Source organism: Ailuropoda melanoleuca, chromosome 2, assembly GCF_002007445.2.
Source record: "Ailuropoda melanoleuca isolate Jingjing chromosome 2, ASM200744v2, whole genome shotgun sequence".
Taxonomy (NCBI): Eukaryota; Metazoa; Chordata; class Mammalia; order Carnivora; family Ursidae; genus Ailuropoda; species Ailuropoda melanoleuca.
In genome coordinates, this window is record NC_048219.1 from 95,336,150 (window position 1) to 95,349,250 (window position 13,101).

General features: G+C 38.9%; 1 protein-coding gene and 1 pseudogene across 1 annotated transcript in view; both read right to left on the reverse strand.

Annotated features, from left to right (window-relative positions):
* Positions 1-13,101, reverse strand: part of CNTNAP5 (contactin associated protein family member 5) — an 820,239-nt gene that overhangs the window by 118,762 nt on the left and 688,376 nt on the right. Inside the window, exon 18 of the mRNA XM_034654380.1 lies at positions 3,672-3,911. Coding sequence (XP_034510271.1) covers positions 3,672-3,911 — 240 coding nt within the window. The remainder of the gene's footprint in view (positions 1-3,671; positions 3,912-13,101) is intronic.
* LOC100469890 overlaps positions 5,360-13,101 on the reverse strand; it is a 13,606-nt pseudogene continuing 5,864 nt past the window's right edge.

Consider the following 13,101-nt stretch of genomic DNA (forward strand, 5'->3'; position numbering starts at 1 on the left):
TCACACCATCTACAAAAACGAACTCAAACTGGATCAAAGACTAAATGTAAAAGCAAAACTATAAAATTCTTAGAAGAAACCATGGACATAAGTCTTCATGACCTTCAGTGAGGCAATGATTTGTTAGACATAATACCAAAAGCACAAGCAACAAAAAGAAAGCAATAAGAAGTGGATGTTATGAGAATTAAAACCTTTTTGCTTCACAAGATACTATCAAGAAAATGAAAAGGGGAGAAAATGTTTGCAAAGCATATATCTAATGTGAGAATTGTTATTCAAAACATGCAAAGAATTCCTACTACTAAACAATAGAAAGAAAAATAACCCAATCAAAAAATGAGCAGAATCTTTAAATAAACATTTTCCTAAAGATGCAAAAATGTCCAATGTTATTAGTCATTAGTGAAATGCAAGTCAAAACCACAATAAGATACTATTTCACACATTTACAACAAGATGTCTTTTATCAAAAGGGTGGATAATAACAAGTGTTGGTGAGGATGTGGAGAAATTGGAATCCTTATACTTTGTTGGTAAGAATGTAAAATGGAGCAGCCACTTTGAAAACAGTTTGCCAGTTTCCTCAAAAAGTTAAACATAGAGTTACCATATGACGCAAGTAATCCCACTTCTAGCTGTATACCCAAGAGAACAGGAAAAAATAAATCCACACAAAATATGTACCTGGATGTTAATAGCAGCATTGTTTATAATAACTAAAGTAATGGAAACACCCCAATGTCCATCAACTGATGAATGGCTGAAACAATTCCATGTAATGGAATAAAATACTCTTTGGAAATAAAAAAGGAGCAAAATACTGAAAAGTGCTACAACATGGATGAACCTTGGAAACATTATGCTAAGTGAAAGAAACTAGACACTAAAAGGCCACATAGTGTATGATTCCGTTTAAATGAAATATCCAGAATAGGTAACCCCATAGTGACAGAAAGTATATCAGTTTTTTCCACGGACAGAGGGGAGAGGTGAAGGAGGGGTAGGTACTAATGTGCATAAGATTCCTTTTTAGGGTGATGAAAATATTCTGAAATTAGATAATAGTGATGGTTGTGCAACTTTGTGAATATGCTAAAAATCATAGCATTATATAATTTAAAAGGGTGGATTTTAGGTATGAAAATTAAACCTCAATAACAAGAAAAAGAAACACAAGCAAAACATAAAAACAAACAAACATCTTTGAATCCTATTACCATATTCCTATACTGAATTAAATTAAGGTTTTATATTCTTTTAAAGATTTTTTAATTTATTTGACAGAGAAAGGCACAGCAAGAGAGGCAACACAAGCAGGGGAGTGGGAGAGGGAGAAGCAGGCTTCCTGCTGAGCAGGGAGACTGATGCGGGGCTCGATCCCCCGACTCTGGGATCATGACCAGAGCCAAAGACAGACACTTAATGACTGAGCCACGCAGGCGCCCTGAAATTAGGGTTTTAAAGAAAAAAAAAGAAACCAAAAAGATACTGGATGGGTCTCCAGCCCTGACATTTATTAGCAAGCCATTCAACCTCTGTGAACTTCAATGTTCTCAATATGTTAATATCTTCCCCACTAGGTTGGCCATAAGGAATGTATGTTGAGGTCAATAATTACTAACTAATTGCATGATTATTATTATTTTGTACTGTAATCAGAAACAGAAAGTAGGTTAACGGATCATAGTTCTGGCCCAGGCATTGGTAATTTCACCCCATATATTTCTAGTATTTACTCCACCTAAAATACACATGCCCTGGGAAGTTAACATGGAAGACTACCCCAATAGGGAGCGCCCTTGTTTAGGACCATCTCCTAGCTAGTGACTCTCATTTGCATTCCAAGCGACATTTCCCTCAGGCAACTGGCATGGCTAGAAGACTTGGTTTAAAGATTCATCCCACATATTTTGCAGCGACTGAATATGAAAGGAATCATTTCCTTAGATTTATGAGAAAAGGGAGAAAGTTTGGAGCTGCGAAATATGAAGCAAGCTGAAAGAGCTAAGCACATATTTGTCTACTTTGCTTATAGATCGAAGTAATAAGTGAGGAGAGAGCACAAAAATGGGGCTATTTCACCATGTGCTGCCCAAAGATAAAATGGTATGGACAGAGGATAATTAACTGGCATTGTTTCAGGAAGAAACAAAAGCCAATTAAAAATTAGGCTAAATTTAGAACAATATATCTATGAGATGTTTGAGCAATGTCCCTGGAGAAATGTAGGATCCCACTGATCTTTTTTTTAATTTTTTTTAAATTTTTTATTTTTTCCGAACACAGGACTTGGGTATAGATCGTATAGAACAATGCTGGTGTACCTTTGTGAGCAGGCCCAATAGTGTTTATTCTGTATTTGCTTCTTCTGGCCATGTGGGACCAGACTAAGGGTGGCATTTAAATTTTTTTAGGGGCAGTTATTCAGACACTTTCCCCAGTGCGAAAATGCAGTGGCACTTTGCTTACCTTAGCCCATGGTCACCTACGGGGATGGGACGACTTTATGTCAAGCTCCACGCAGGGCTGAAGACACTATTGGCCCTAAAATTTGTACCATTAATTTCCTCCCTAGGAGTATAATGATTCTCAACAATAATAAGCAAATAATTCAATCTAACTGTAGAGAAGGCCAGTGTAAATGATGAAGAACTCAAATTGCAGAGTCTTTCACTGAGAACACTGGGTGCTCTTCTTTTGTCTATTGTTCTTAGGTTCCGACAGTAAATTGGACTGAATAAAGCATTGTTTGGTAGAGGTGTTTGGGAAATGCGTTTTAATGAGTTGACAAGAATTATGTATAATTGCCATCATTGTTTGTAGGTAAATGGTGTTTCAAAGTAATTAAAACATTTTATTTTAATAGTTTAAATGCTGCTCTTGAAATATTGCTTACATTATTTGCTCAACAAACATTTTTTTTCCCCATGAATAAAATAAACTTTAAAATCCTGCAAAGATTGATAGGAGACCTAATCTTTTGCCCTTGTATTTGAAAAAATACTAAGTGTTTATATTGAATAATACAATTTTATAGTTTGTAGCATTATCTTGAATTTTTCTAGAGAATTTACACCATGACCACCACTCCTTTTTCAAGGTATATATCAATCGTGGTTACTTTTGTCAATGTGATGAATTCATAAGATAGGAGAGGATGTAGAAAGACTCTGGGACAGGGATTTTGATCCTTGTGTTCCATTCCCAGCCCCCTGATGAACTAAATGTGAATCTCCAGGCAGGGCTTTTAAAGCTTCAGACTCCACTCACATCATCTGCAGAATAGGGAGATTTTACTATATGCATGGTATTGTTTCTACTGACTTACCTGTAAGTTCCCTATTGTAAAAACACTTTAAGATGACTCAAGCATCCCTAAGACTCTTCCACGGGGTAGAATCTGTAATGCTGTGATTACATGCATGGGCTAAGGAAGTGGAACTGGACAGATTAGTGCATCCAGAAATGAAATGAAAGCCCATCTCTCCCAGTGTTGAGCTGGCCCCTCAGCCAAGGAGAGCATGTTTGAGGGGCTACACAGAGTCTTTAAACAGAGCAAAATTGAAGAAGATAAATGATTGCTTACGGACTGTCTAAGGGCATGACTTGACCATGGCTTATAGGTACTGCAATACAGCCCGGGGGAAAAAGAGAGGTATCTACTGTACCTTTTTTGCAAAAGGGCCCTTCATATGGTGAATTGGTGCAATCACAGAAGTATCCACTGTACTTCTCCACACACTTGCCCCCATTGTGGCAGATACTACCATAAGTGCTGCAATGACCCGGGCATCCAGGCCGGACTCCAGATGTGACCTTTGCCCTCTCCTCCAGGTCCAATTTCTGCCCATTCAAGTGTAAGGAGCGTATGCATCCAAGAAAGCCTTTCTGTCTTGATGATGTTCCCCCTAAGCAGTGAAAAAGAAAAAGGAAAAAAAAAAGTAAGACATCATACAGCTTAATTCTTTTAGATTTAATATTGACACTGCTAACAGTTAAGCACTGTTCTGTTGTCATGCTGTGTTGAACTTTTCCATTACAGTTTCCAGTGAGAATTAGAAATTCAAACAGCATGTGCAAAATGCATGTCTTTCCGGGCTAGGAAACTCCTCACCCCTAACTCAAAAAAAAATAAAAAATAAAAAATAAAAAAATAAAAATGTGGTGCCTGGGTGTCTCAGTTGGTTGAGTGTCTGACTCTTGGTTTCTGCTCAGGTCATGATCTCAGGGTCCTGGAATGGAGCCCCATGTCCTGCTCCATGCTCAGTGGGGAGTCTGCTTGAGAATTCTCTCCCTCTACCGCTCCCCATGCTCTCTCTTTCAAATAAATAAATAAATCTTGAAGAAGGAAGGAAGGAAGGAAGGAAGGAAGGAAGGAAGGAAGGAAGGAAGGAAGAAGGGAGTAAGGAAGAAAGGAAGGAGGAAGGGAAGGAGGGAGGGAAGGAGGGAGAAAGAAAAGGCTATACTTCACGAGGAATCCTATACTTTATATGTTGAAGACAGAAACTTCAGATCACCACGTTCCTTGCAAATGAAATAAAATGTGTCACGACATAGTCTATAGCGGACTTTTGTTTGAAGTAGAATGCTCAAGAAGGATTGTCCCTTCCTACAGAATTACAAGCAAGCTGTTAGGCACCCTAACTTAGAAAACTGCAACAAGATTTGCATTGCTCAGGCAGTGCAATGCAAGCACTGGAAGGAGTCATACTCCATATCACTAGCTGATTGGCCATGTTGACCACTGATCACCTAAGCCTTAGCTGCTTGATCTGTAAAGTAAGAATAAGTTTTAGTGTGTTTACAGTAAAGCTAAGTGAATAGAATACAGCATTATTCAATCATTACTCTTCACTATACCCTTTCCTGAGCCCTTACAATAACTCAAACAAATAGGTTGTTTCTATATATATATACATGGAGAGAGAGAGAGAGAGAAATATCCTAGCACTTACCTCCAAATTGTTATTTGGAAGGCAAATTTGTCCTTCTGGATTACAGAACAGGATTCTAACCCAACTTTCTGCTTCAGGCACATCCTGAAGTTTTCAGAGGGATTCACAATGCTTGTTGCAAATTATCCAAGAATGGAGTAGACTCAAAGTGACAGAAGATGTTGTAACCATTAGAAATCCAGGTTTTGAGAGCACTCTTTAATTTGGGGGGGGGATCTTTCTCTTTTATTAGATTAAAAAAAAAACACATAACCAGTATGACCTGGGGGCGGGGGGAAGAAATATAGAAAAGGGCTGGACATAGCTCAGAACTGACAAAAGGGAGAAGCAGGGAGAGAAGGGGAAACATGAAGAGCCCCAAGTCAGGGCAGTGCAGAGCTTTCCATGGACTAAACATCTCCTTATTTGATGACAATTTTCTGGCACAAGGCTCAGGGCCCAGAACCGGAGAAGGGCTAAGGAGGTGGTGGGCCAGTGCCCAGCGCAGAGGCAATGGACAGCAGTCTGTGGGCAGGGATATACTCCTTGTAGGTCTCATGGATGATCTTGAAGTCTCAAGCAGTGACACAGGTGATGTCTGTGACAGAGTTCCGGTACAGGGCTGGCCAATGGGTCACGGGGCAGACCTCCCGTACAAGGATCTTTGGGGGCCACCCTTGGGAAAACAATTCCTCAAATATTGCATCGTCACTAAAAGTGATGAAGGTACAGGAGCAGCCAGCTGGAGGGACGATGGGGCCAGTGCCAGCATGGGGAGTCAGTGCAGAAGCTGTGGGAGTAGGATCTAGTCCTTCCACATCCACATTCTCTTTAGGGACTGGCTCCCCAACAAGCAGCACCGTCATGGAATGATAGGTGATTATGGGCCCAGGGCACTTCCACTTCTTGTGCACCTGCTTCTTTTTGTCAGCCTCGAGCCTCTCATACGTCCCCAGTGAACATAAGCTAAGCTCCTCTGTGATCTTGGCTTCTCTGAGCAGCTCTTCCTGGGTCAGTGGCCACTCACGGTGGCATCCCTTTTGCCACCATGAGTGGCCCTGCCTCTCTTGTACCCAAAGAAATGTCTGTCATTTATGCTTAGCTGTAGACTGACTCATGGACTTCTGACTGTCAGAGCCATCATCTTGTAGTTCTAGTGGCAGCAGTGTCTTCTCTTCTCGGGCCTTCTGAGAGCTGCCGGGTGGGGTGCTGACCTTTCGAGGCCTCCAGCTCTTGAGAGGCTCCTTATAAGCTTTGGTGACCACTCAGCACTTCCTTCTTGGTTCTCTGCTTCTCCATCACTGGATGGTTCATCCCCTTTGTAAATGTCAAAGTCAGAGTCCACCTCATCCTCTGGGTCTGATTGGTCCCTTGATACTCATTCTACTAGCCTAAACCTCTGATATCAGGGAAAAATATGCACTGAGAGACAAAAGCCAAGAAATTAAGCTAAATCCCATGAGCAGGTATTTGTTTGGTGCTCAGAATTATGGGAGATCCCAGAGGTCCAGCCTGCCTTTAAGCACACAAGTTCTAGTCCAGCTTCAACAGTGCGGGCTCAAGTCCACACCCACACAGATAAATGGAGGGCACCCTTAGATCTTCAATGTCTACAGTACTAACAGAGACAAAAACAACAGGGGCAGGATGGATTTGTCACTTATTTTCTGTATCTATCAACTCTCCTTTCTGAGCCTCATTCATTTCTAGCCCTACAACTCTATTAAATCTTGGTCTAGCAAATGACCAGATAAAAATATATTCCCACCAAGGTGGATACAGATGAGAATTCCAAATGTGTCATCTCAAACCAGGAACATAGATGTTAAACAAGAAACAAAGCAGTAAGTTAAAGAAATGAGTTAGGTAACCTAAACATTCCTGGCATCAGTCAGCCTAGCAGCATGGACAAGGAAATAATTGGAAATGGGTTTGGTGGGAGTATAGAGTGGGGCTGAAGGAGTATTGTGACTTTCTTGAATCACACCAGGTCTACAGACACATAAACATGTGTATGGCAGTCACTGGCTACATCCACAGACAGACATAACACTCCAAAAGGATTAATCTACTCTTTCATTCTGAAATAATGCTGAAACTCTACTGTATTTTCAGGTCTGATAAGTGATACTCAAAAAGGCCGGGAGGTCAAACCCAAATTGCATTCTCCTGTCTGTCTCAATTTTAGTGAGTAAATCTCCTTTTAACCACAAGATAAATCAATTATAAATACAAGCAGATCATAAAGGAAGGTTCATTATTTCTTTACCAGAGATTGTGCAGAATAAAGAGGGGAGGATTTATGTAGTAAAATGTTTTGTCTTGTTTTTTTCCCTTATTTTGCAGTCACTCCCTGCGGTAGATTTGAATAACTCTTCATATATCTTGTTAGTGGCATTTTTTTTCTAGCAGAGGTGGAGAATGCAAGATCTATTGCACATTTTCTCGCGTGTGACTTAGTCAACAAGTTTATAAATGGAGATGAAAGTGACTGGTGTGGTTTCTCTGGCAGAAATGCACTCCTCGAGGTTTGAGACATACAGAGTATGGAGAGAATGATCCAAAACAAGAGGATCATTTCACTCTGAGATGCTGACAAAACACATGACACAAAGAACTATGAACTAAATTGTGAATGAACTAAATTTCAGTTTTCATGTGACTGATTTTCATGCTTTACAAAGGATAAAAACTAGAGGTCAGGCTCCTTTTTCTTTATGGAGATGTAATAGGTAGACTAAGAATAGAGTAATTCTGGAAAGATGTTCCTCGCCCACACACTCACACCCAGTCAGGTTGTTGGTGCTCTCCATTTTCTGACATTACTTGCTTTGTGTAGAGTTTTGTTGCAGGTGTGAATCTTGTCTGAACCTTGGATACTCTACGGAGATGCAGCCACAATCTTCCCTCCCCCTTCTAGCTCACAATCCTTTCCCCGCAACCCAGACCCTGTGGATTTGCTCTTCCAGATATCTCTGGCTCCATTTTCTTCTCCTTCTTCTTCTTTTCTCCTCCTCCTCCTCCTCCTTTTCCTCCTCCTCCATTTCCTCCTTCTCCTTCTCCTTTTATGTCGTTAACATACAGTGCCATCTGCTTCATTGTACACCAAGATCCATGGTCCTAGTACAATCCTCCTCACCTCAACTTGATTCCCTTCAACAACCTTCTAACTACTCTGTCTACACTCAGTCCTGACTCTTATCCATTCACCACTTTGCAATCAGAAAAATCAACCAAATTTGAAAATTCGATTCTGCCATTCCTATTAAATGTTCTTCAGAGACTACTGATTGTCCTCATATTCAAGTTTAAATTCTGCTGCACAGATGATACAGTATGAAAGATCTGGCCTCCCCTTACTTCCCCAGCTTCCTCCTTCCACCTTCCCTTCTCTGACTTCAGTGCCCCAGGACTTCTGAAATACTAGTGGCTCCCCAGTGCCCTCTGGTCTGTCTTGACTTTGGATCTCTTCATGCACTTTGTATTTATAATATGGTATCTGCCCCATGCATTCCACAGCTCACAGTACTCTATCCCTGTGGTTACAAACACACACCTACACTCATATGCACACATATGTTCTCTTCCTCACATATCTTCTGCTTCCCAGTATTTAATTATTTTAATTTTATTTTAAATGAGAAATATTTTTAAAATTCTAATAAATCTTTGAAAAAATCAGATCTGTTAACAATGACTCTGCTTTCCTGCACAGCAAAGCTCAGCTGCAGCTGCACTGTGGTCAGTTCTTTTAAGATGGGGACTCCAATCCCCACTTGGCCACATTTTCACCAGGACCACTTCATTCATTCATATTGCCTTCCTGGCCCTTGAAAGTGTTTGGTTTTTCAACTGCTACTCTAAGATACCTTTCTCTTTACTTGTCTGCATCTTGTCTAGAATTCACTAAAATGTTGGAGGAAGAAGAACAACAACAAAACTGTAGCACCATCAAAGTCATGTTTTTGAGGCTTGCATTTAATCTGAAAGCTGACAGAGAATCAGAACAATGCTTCTAATTTAAAAAAAAATTATGTCTCAAACCTACTTCTATGCTAGAAAATTTATCATTAACTCACTGAATACCCAAAAGGAAACAATGTATTCTTCATATTATTCGCATGACATAGTCGAGGAAACTTAGTGTCAGAGAGATGGCTTTGTCCAGAGTCAAGAATCAAGCAGATTTTATATGGCAGAGCCAGTTGTCAAACTGTCATCTGTTGACCTTCAAAGCCTGCATACTTTAAAAGCTCTAAAATCCTAAAATGAATGATTTGATTAGACAACTTGAGTCAGTATTATAACTAAGTGATCCTTCTACCTTCCTACCCTTATCTCTAACACGGTTTCTTCCAGTAAGTAATATACATGCATGCATTTATTCTCTTGACTTCAACCTCACTCTCCTGGATAACCATCACCATTAGTTGGCTGGCCTAGCTAGAGGCAATTCTGCATGAGACTCTCCAGTTTGTCCTTGGTATCTAGCATGTTCATTATGATGATGTTTCCTTCGACTGAGTATGAATCAACTTGTAAAAATGTCACTATCATCATTCTAAGACTGTCTTGGAAAACCTCCCTGTGTCAGCTTCACAAATGCTCATCACTTTCAGAAGAATATCTCAATTTTTTGTGGTCCTTGACACCAAGTGCTAAAACTTCTATTTCTCTACTGGATGTCTGCTTTCTTTCCTCCACACGTTCAAGCAAAACTCCTCTGTTGAGGGCTCCTGATAGAACACTGAATGTGCCAGACTGGGCTCCTGATTCACAAAAATAATAACTTTCTTTTTTTTTCTCTTTCTTCCTTTCTTGCTTGTTTTTTTGACCTTGAATTGGGAGTAGCTGTTTTTATATGAATTACAGTAGCCAACTGAACTACAAGTGCATGTACCAACTAGATTCCAAATTCTAAAGTGGCAGCAGATTTAGCATATACATGATGAATAAATACAAATACACTAACCATCAGTTATCTTCTGATATTATCCTGCCCCTCCCACTGACAGAGTCTTGATACCAGAAGGAAATCCTAGTGGAAATTTTATTCTAAAATGTGATTTTCTTAAGAACAAGGCATGCATCTGGTTGAGTTTGGCCAGATATACTGCTTTCTTGCTCATAAACCAATAAACATACACCATTTAATAATACAGGTGAGACTAACTGGATGTTTAAAAAGAAAAATAATGATGTAACAGTCAATTTGAACTAAGAGCTTACTTCTTATAAAGCACCTTCCAAACACTGTGCTTCATAGACACTTTCTGATTTAATCCTCACTAAATTACGGAACCTCAAATAAAACACTAATCCTCCTCAAAAACTGGGAAAGAGATCGTTAACTTAGAATCACTTAACAGCAGATTGAAAGTATTTCCTATTTGTTTGTTTGGTGGAAATGAATGCTGTGAAAAACTTTTCAAGAATAATTCAGTAATATGTATCAAGAACCATGAAAATATTATTATCATTGGCCTTATTCTACCTTTTTAAAGAAAATTCCCAAAATGGAGCTGGGAACATTGATTAAACCCAAAAATAATTAATTTTGCTCATACGTAGTCATTACAAATACCTCATTATGTGCACAAATAGTATAATTGTCTACCTAGAAAATCCCCTCAAAGCAATAATGACAAATTATTACAATTAAAATAAAAGTATATGGGGTGCCTGGGTGGCTCAGTCAGTTAAAGTGTCTGCCTTTGGCTCAGGTCATGATCCCAGGGTTCTGAGATCCAGCCCTGCATCTGGCTCCCTGCTCAGTGGGGAGTCTGTTTCTCCCTCTCCCCTGCTTATTCTCTCTCTCTCTCTGAAATAAATAAATAAAATCTCTTAAAAAATAAATTTATTGGGGTGCCTGAGCAGCTCAGTCAGTTAAGCAGCTATCTTCAGCTTAGGTCATGATCCTGGGGTCCTGGGATCAAGCCCCTGCATCAGGACCCCCACTCTTCAGGGGGCCCCTTCTCCTTCTCCCTCTGCCTGACACTCCCCCTGTTGTTCTGTCAAATAAATAAATAAATTCATCAATTAAATAAAATAAAGGTATAAGAATGTGGATAGATATAAATATTGGCATACAAAATCAATCACCGTCTTATATAACAACAATAACCAACTGGAAAGTGGAATAGCTAGGAAAAAATCCTATTTAATAACAAAAGTAGCAAAACACCTGGAAGTTAACAAGATGTGCATATATGAAGGAAACAATACAATTTTACCTTCACTTTTACCTTCACTCCTAAAGAATACCCGAAGAAGTAAAATATGTTTCTGTACGATCCAGTAATGTACAGCTAATTTCTTTAACACAATAAAATCCAATCAATAGTCCCTCAAAAATTATTTTCATAGAACATGGAAAGCTAATTCCACAAGAAGGGAAAATGATTGAGAATAGTTAATACAGTGTTAAAAAGAAAAGGAGTGAGGTGTGCACAGGGGCAAAACTTGTCCTATTCAGTATCAAAATATACCCTGTAAGTGTGATGTCGGTATAGTACTTGGGAAAAACAAAATTAATTAAATAAAACAGAAACCAGAAATTTCTGGGTTTTGTTTTTGTTTCTGTTTTTGCTTTTTAGTAAGCTCTACACACGATGTGGGCCTGGAACCCATGACACCAAGAACAAGAGATGTATGCTCTATGGAATGAGCCAGCCAGGCACCCCAAGAAACCAGACATTTCTATGAAATCTGGAAATAGTCTCTTTATATAGAGAGATTTTTTTTACATTATAATATACATTGGAGTTCTAAGTAACTAGGAGAAAGAGGAACTATGAAATAAATAGAAATGAGAAAATATGATTTTGGAAAATAAATAAAATTACAATCTTACCTCAGAACCTTAAACAAATTGCAGATGCATTAAAGACATAAAACAAACATAGCAACAAAATAGGCATAAACTGAAAATATTAGGTAAAACATTATATGGCAGTCTTAATATGCTATTTATATTGACATGCTATGGTTTCCATGGCATATTTGAGATTAAAAAAAAGCAAACAAAAACAAATAAAAAACAGTGAGAAAGCCGTAGTAGAATACACATAATACATATAAATATATTGTTTATGTAAATATATCCACAAATAATAATATTGCACAGTGTTTCCTAAGGGTACCTAAATGTCTGTAAGAACTTGAACAATGCCTGGGAAATCTCATACAGCACTAATACTGGTTGCCTCTAACAAGAGTACTTGGAAGTATTATTGACTAATTTTCAGTGAGCATGTATTTGCATATTGATTATATAATTTAAAATATTTTTTTTCATTTATTATGTATATTGTGTACAATGCTGTTGGTCTCCTTTTTCTAAAAGTCATTTTAGAAATAATTTATTATATCAAGTTTCAAATGAAACTCCTTGCTATAGAGTTGTGTATATCTCTAAAAGCCATTTATTAATCCATGTGGTATTTGGATATTAAGGAATACCTTTGACAGCATCAGCATATTTGTGTCTGGTGTGTGGGTCAGGGTGTGTAGGAGGTATTTATCTTGTTACTCGGATTTTCTGCAAAGATGTTTGCTTTTTGTTTTGTTTTGTTTTCAAGACTACGGGCCCAAAACAAACATTTGCTTTCTTTTTAACAGAATGGTGGCAGGCCACAACATTTTGCCCAGACAGGGTGCTAAATATGCATTCTGTGGAAATCCCCATTTGGTTATTATTTACAATTCAGGAGGAGGGGAAAGAAACAAGCAAGCACTTGAATTGTATTTGTTTTCTTTGCTAATGTGGAGCCATAGGGAACAGAGCCCACTACAGTTCAAGGCGGCTGAATATTGCTTTGCATACCATTTGGAGGTACCCCTGAAAGAATATCAAGATGATGGGGCAGAAAAGTTCCCACAATCACAATAATGGGTCTAGAATAGCCACGGGAGCCATTTTGATGCAACGATCATCTTCCAGCTTGCAAAGATGAGTGCCAACTCATGCTTCACTGTGCCCCTTTCCACCAAAGTTTTTGAAGATGAAAATCAGTATCAAAAACAGCTTTAAAGAAAANCTTCCACCAAAGTTTTTGAAGATGAAAATCAGTATCAGAAACAGCTTTAAAGAAAAGTTACAGGGGCGCCTGGGTGGCACAGCGGTTAAGCGTCTGCCTTCGGCTCAGGGCGTGATCCCGGCGTT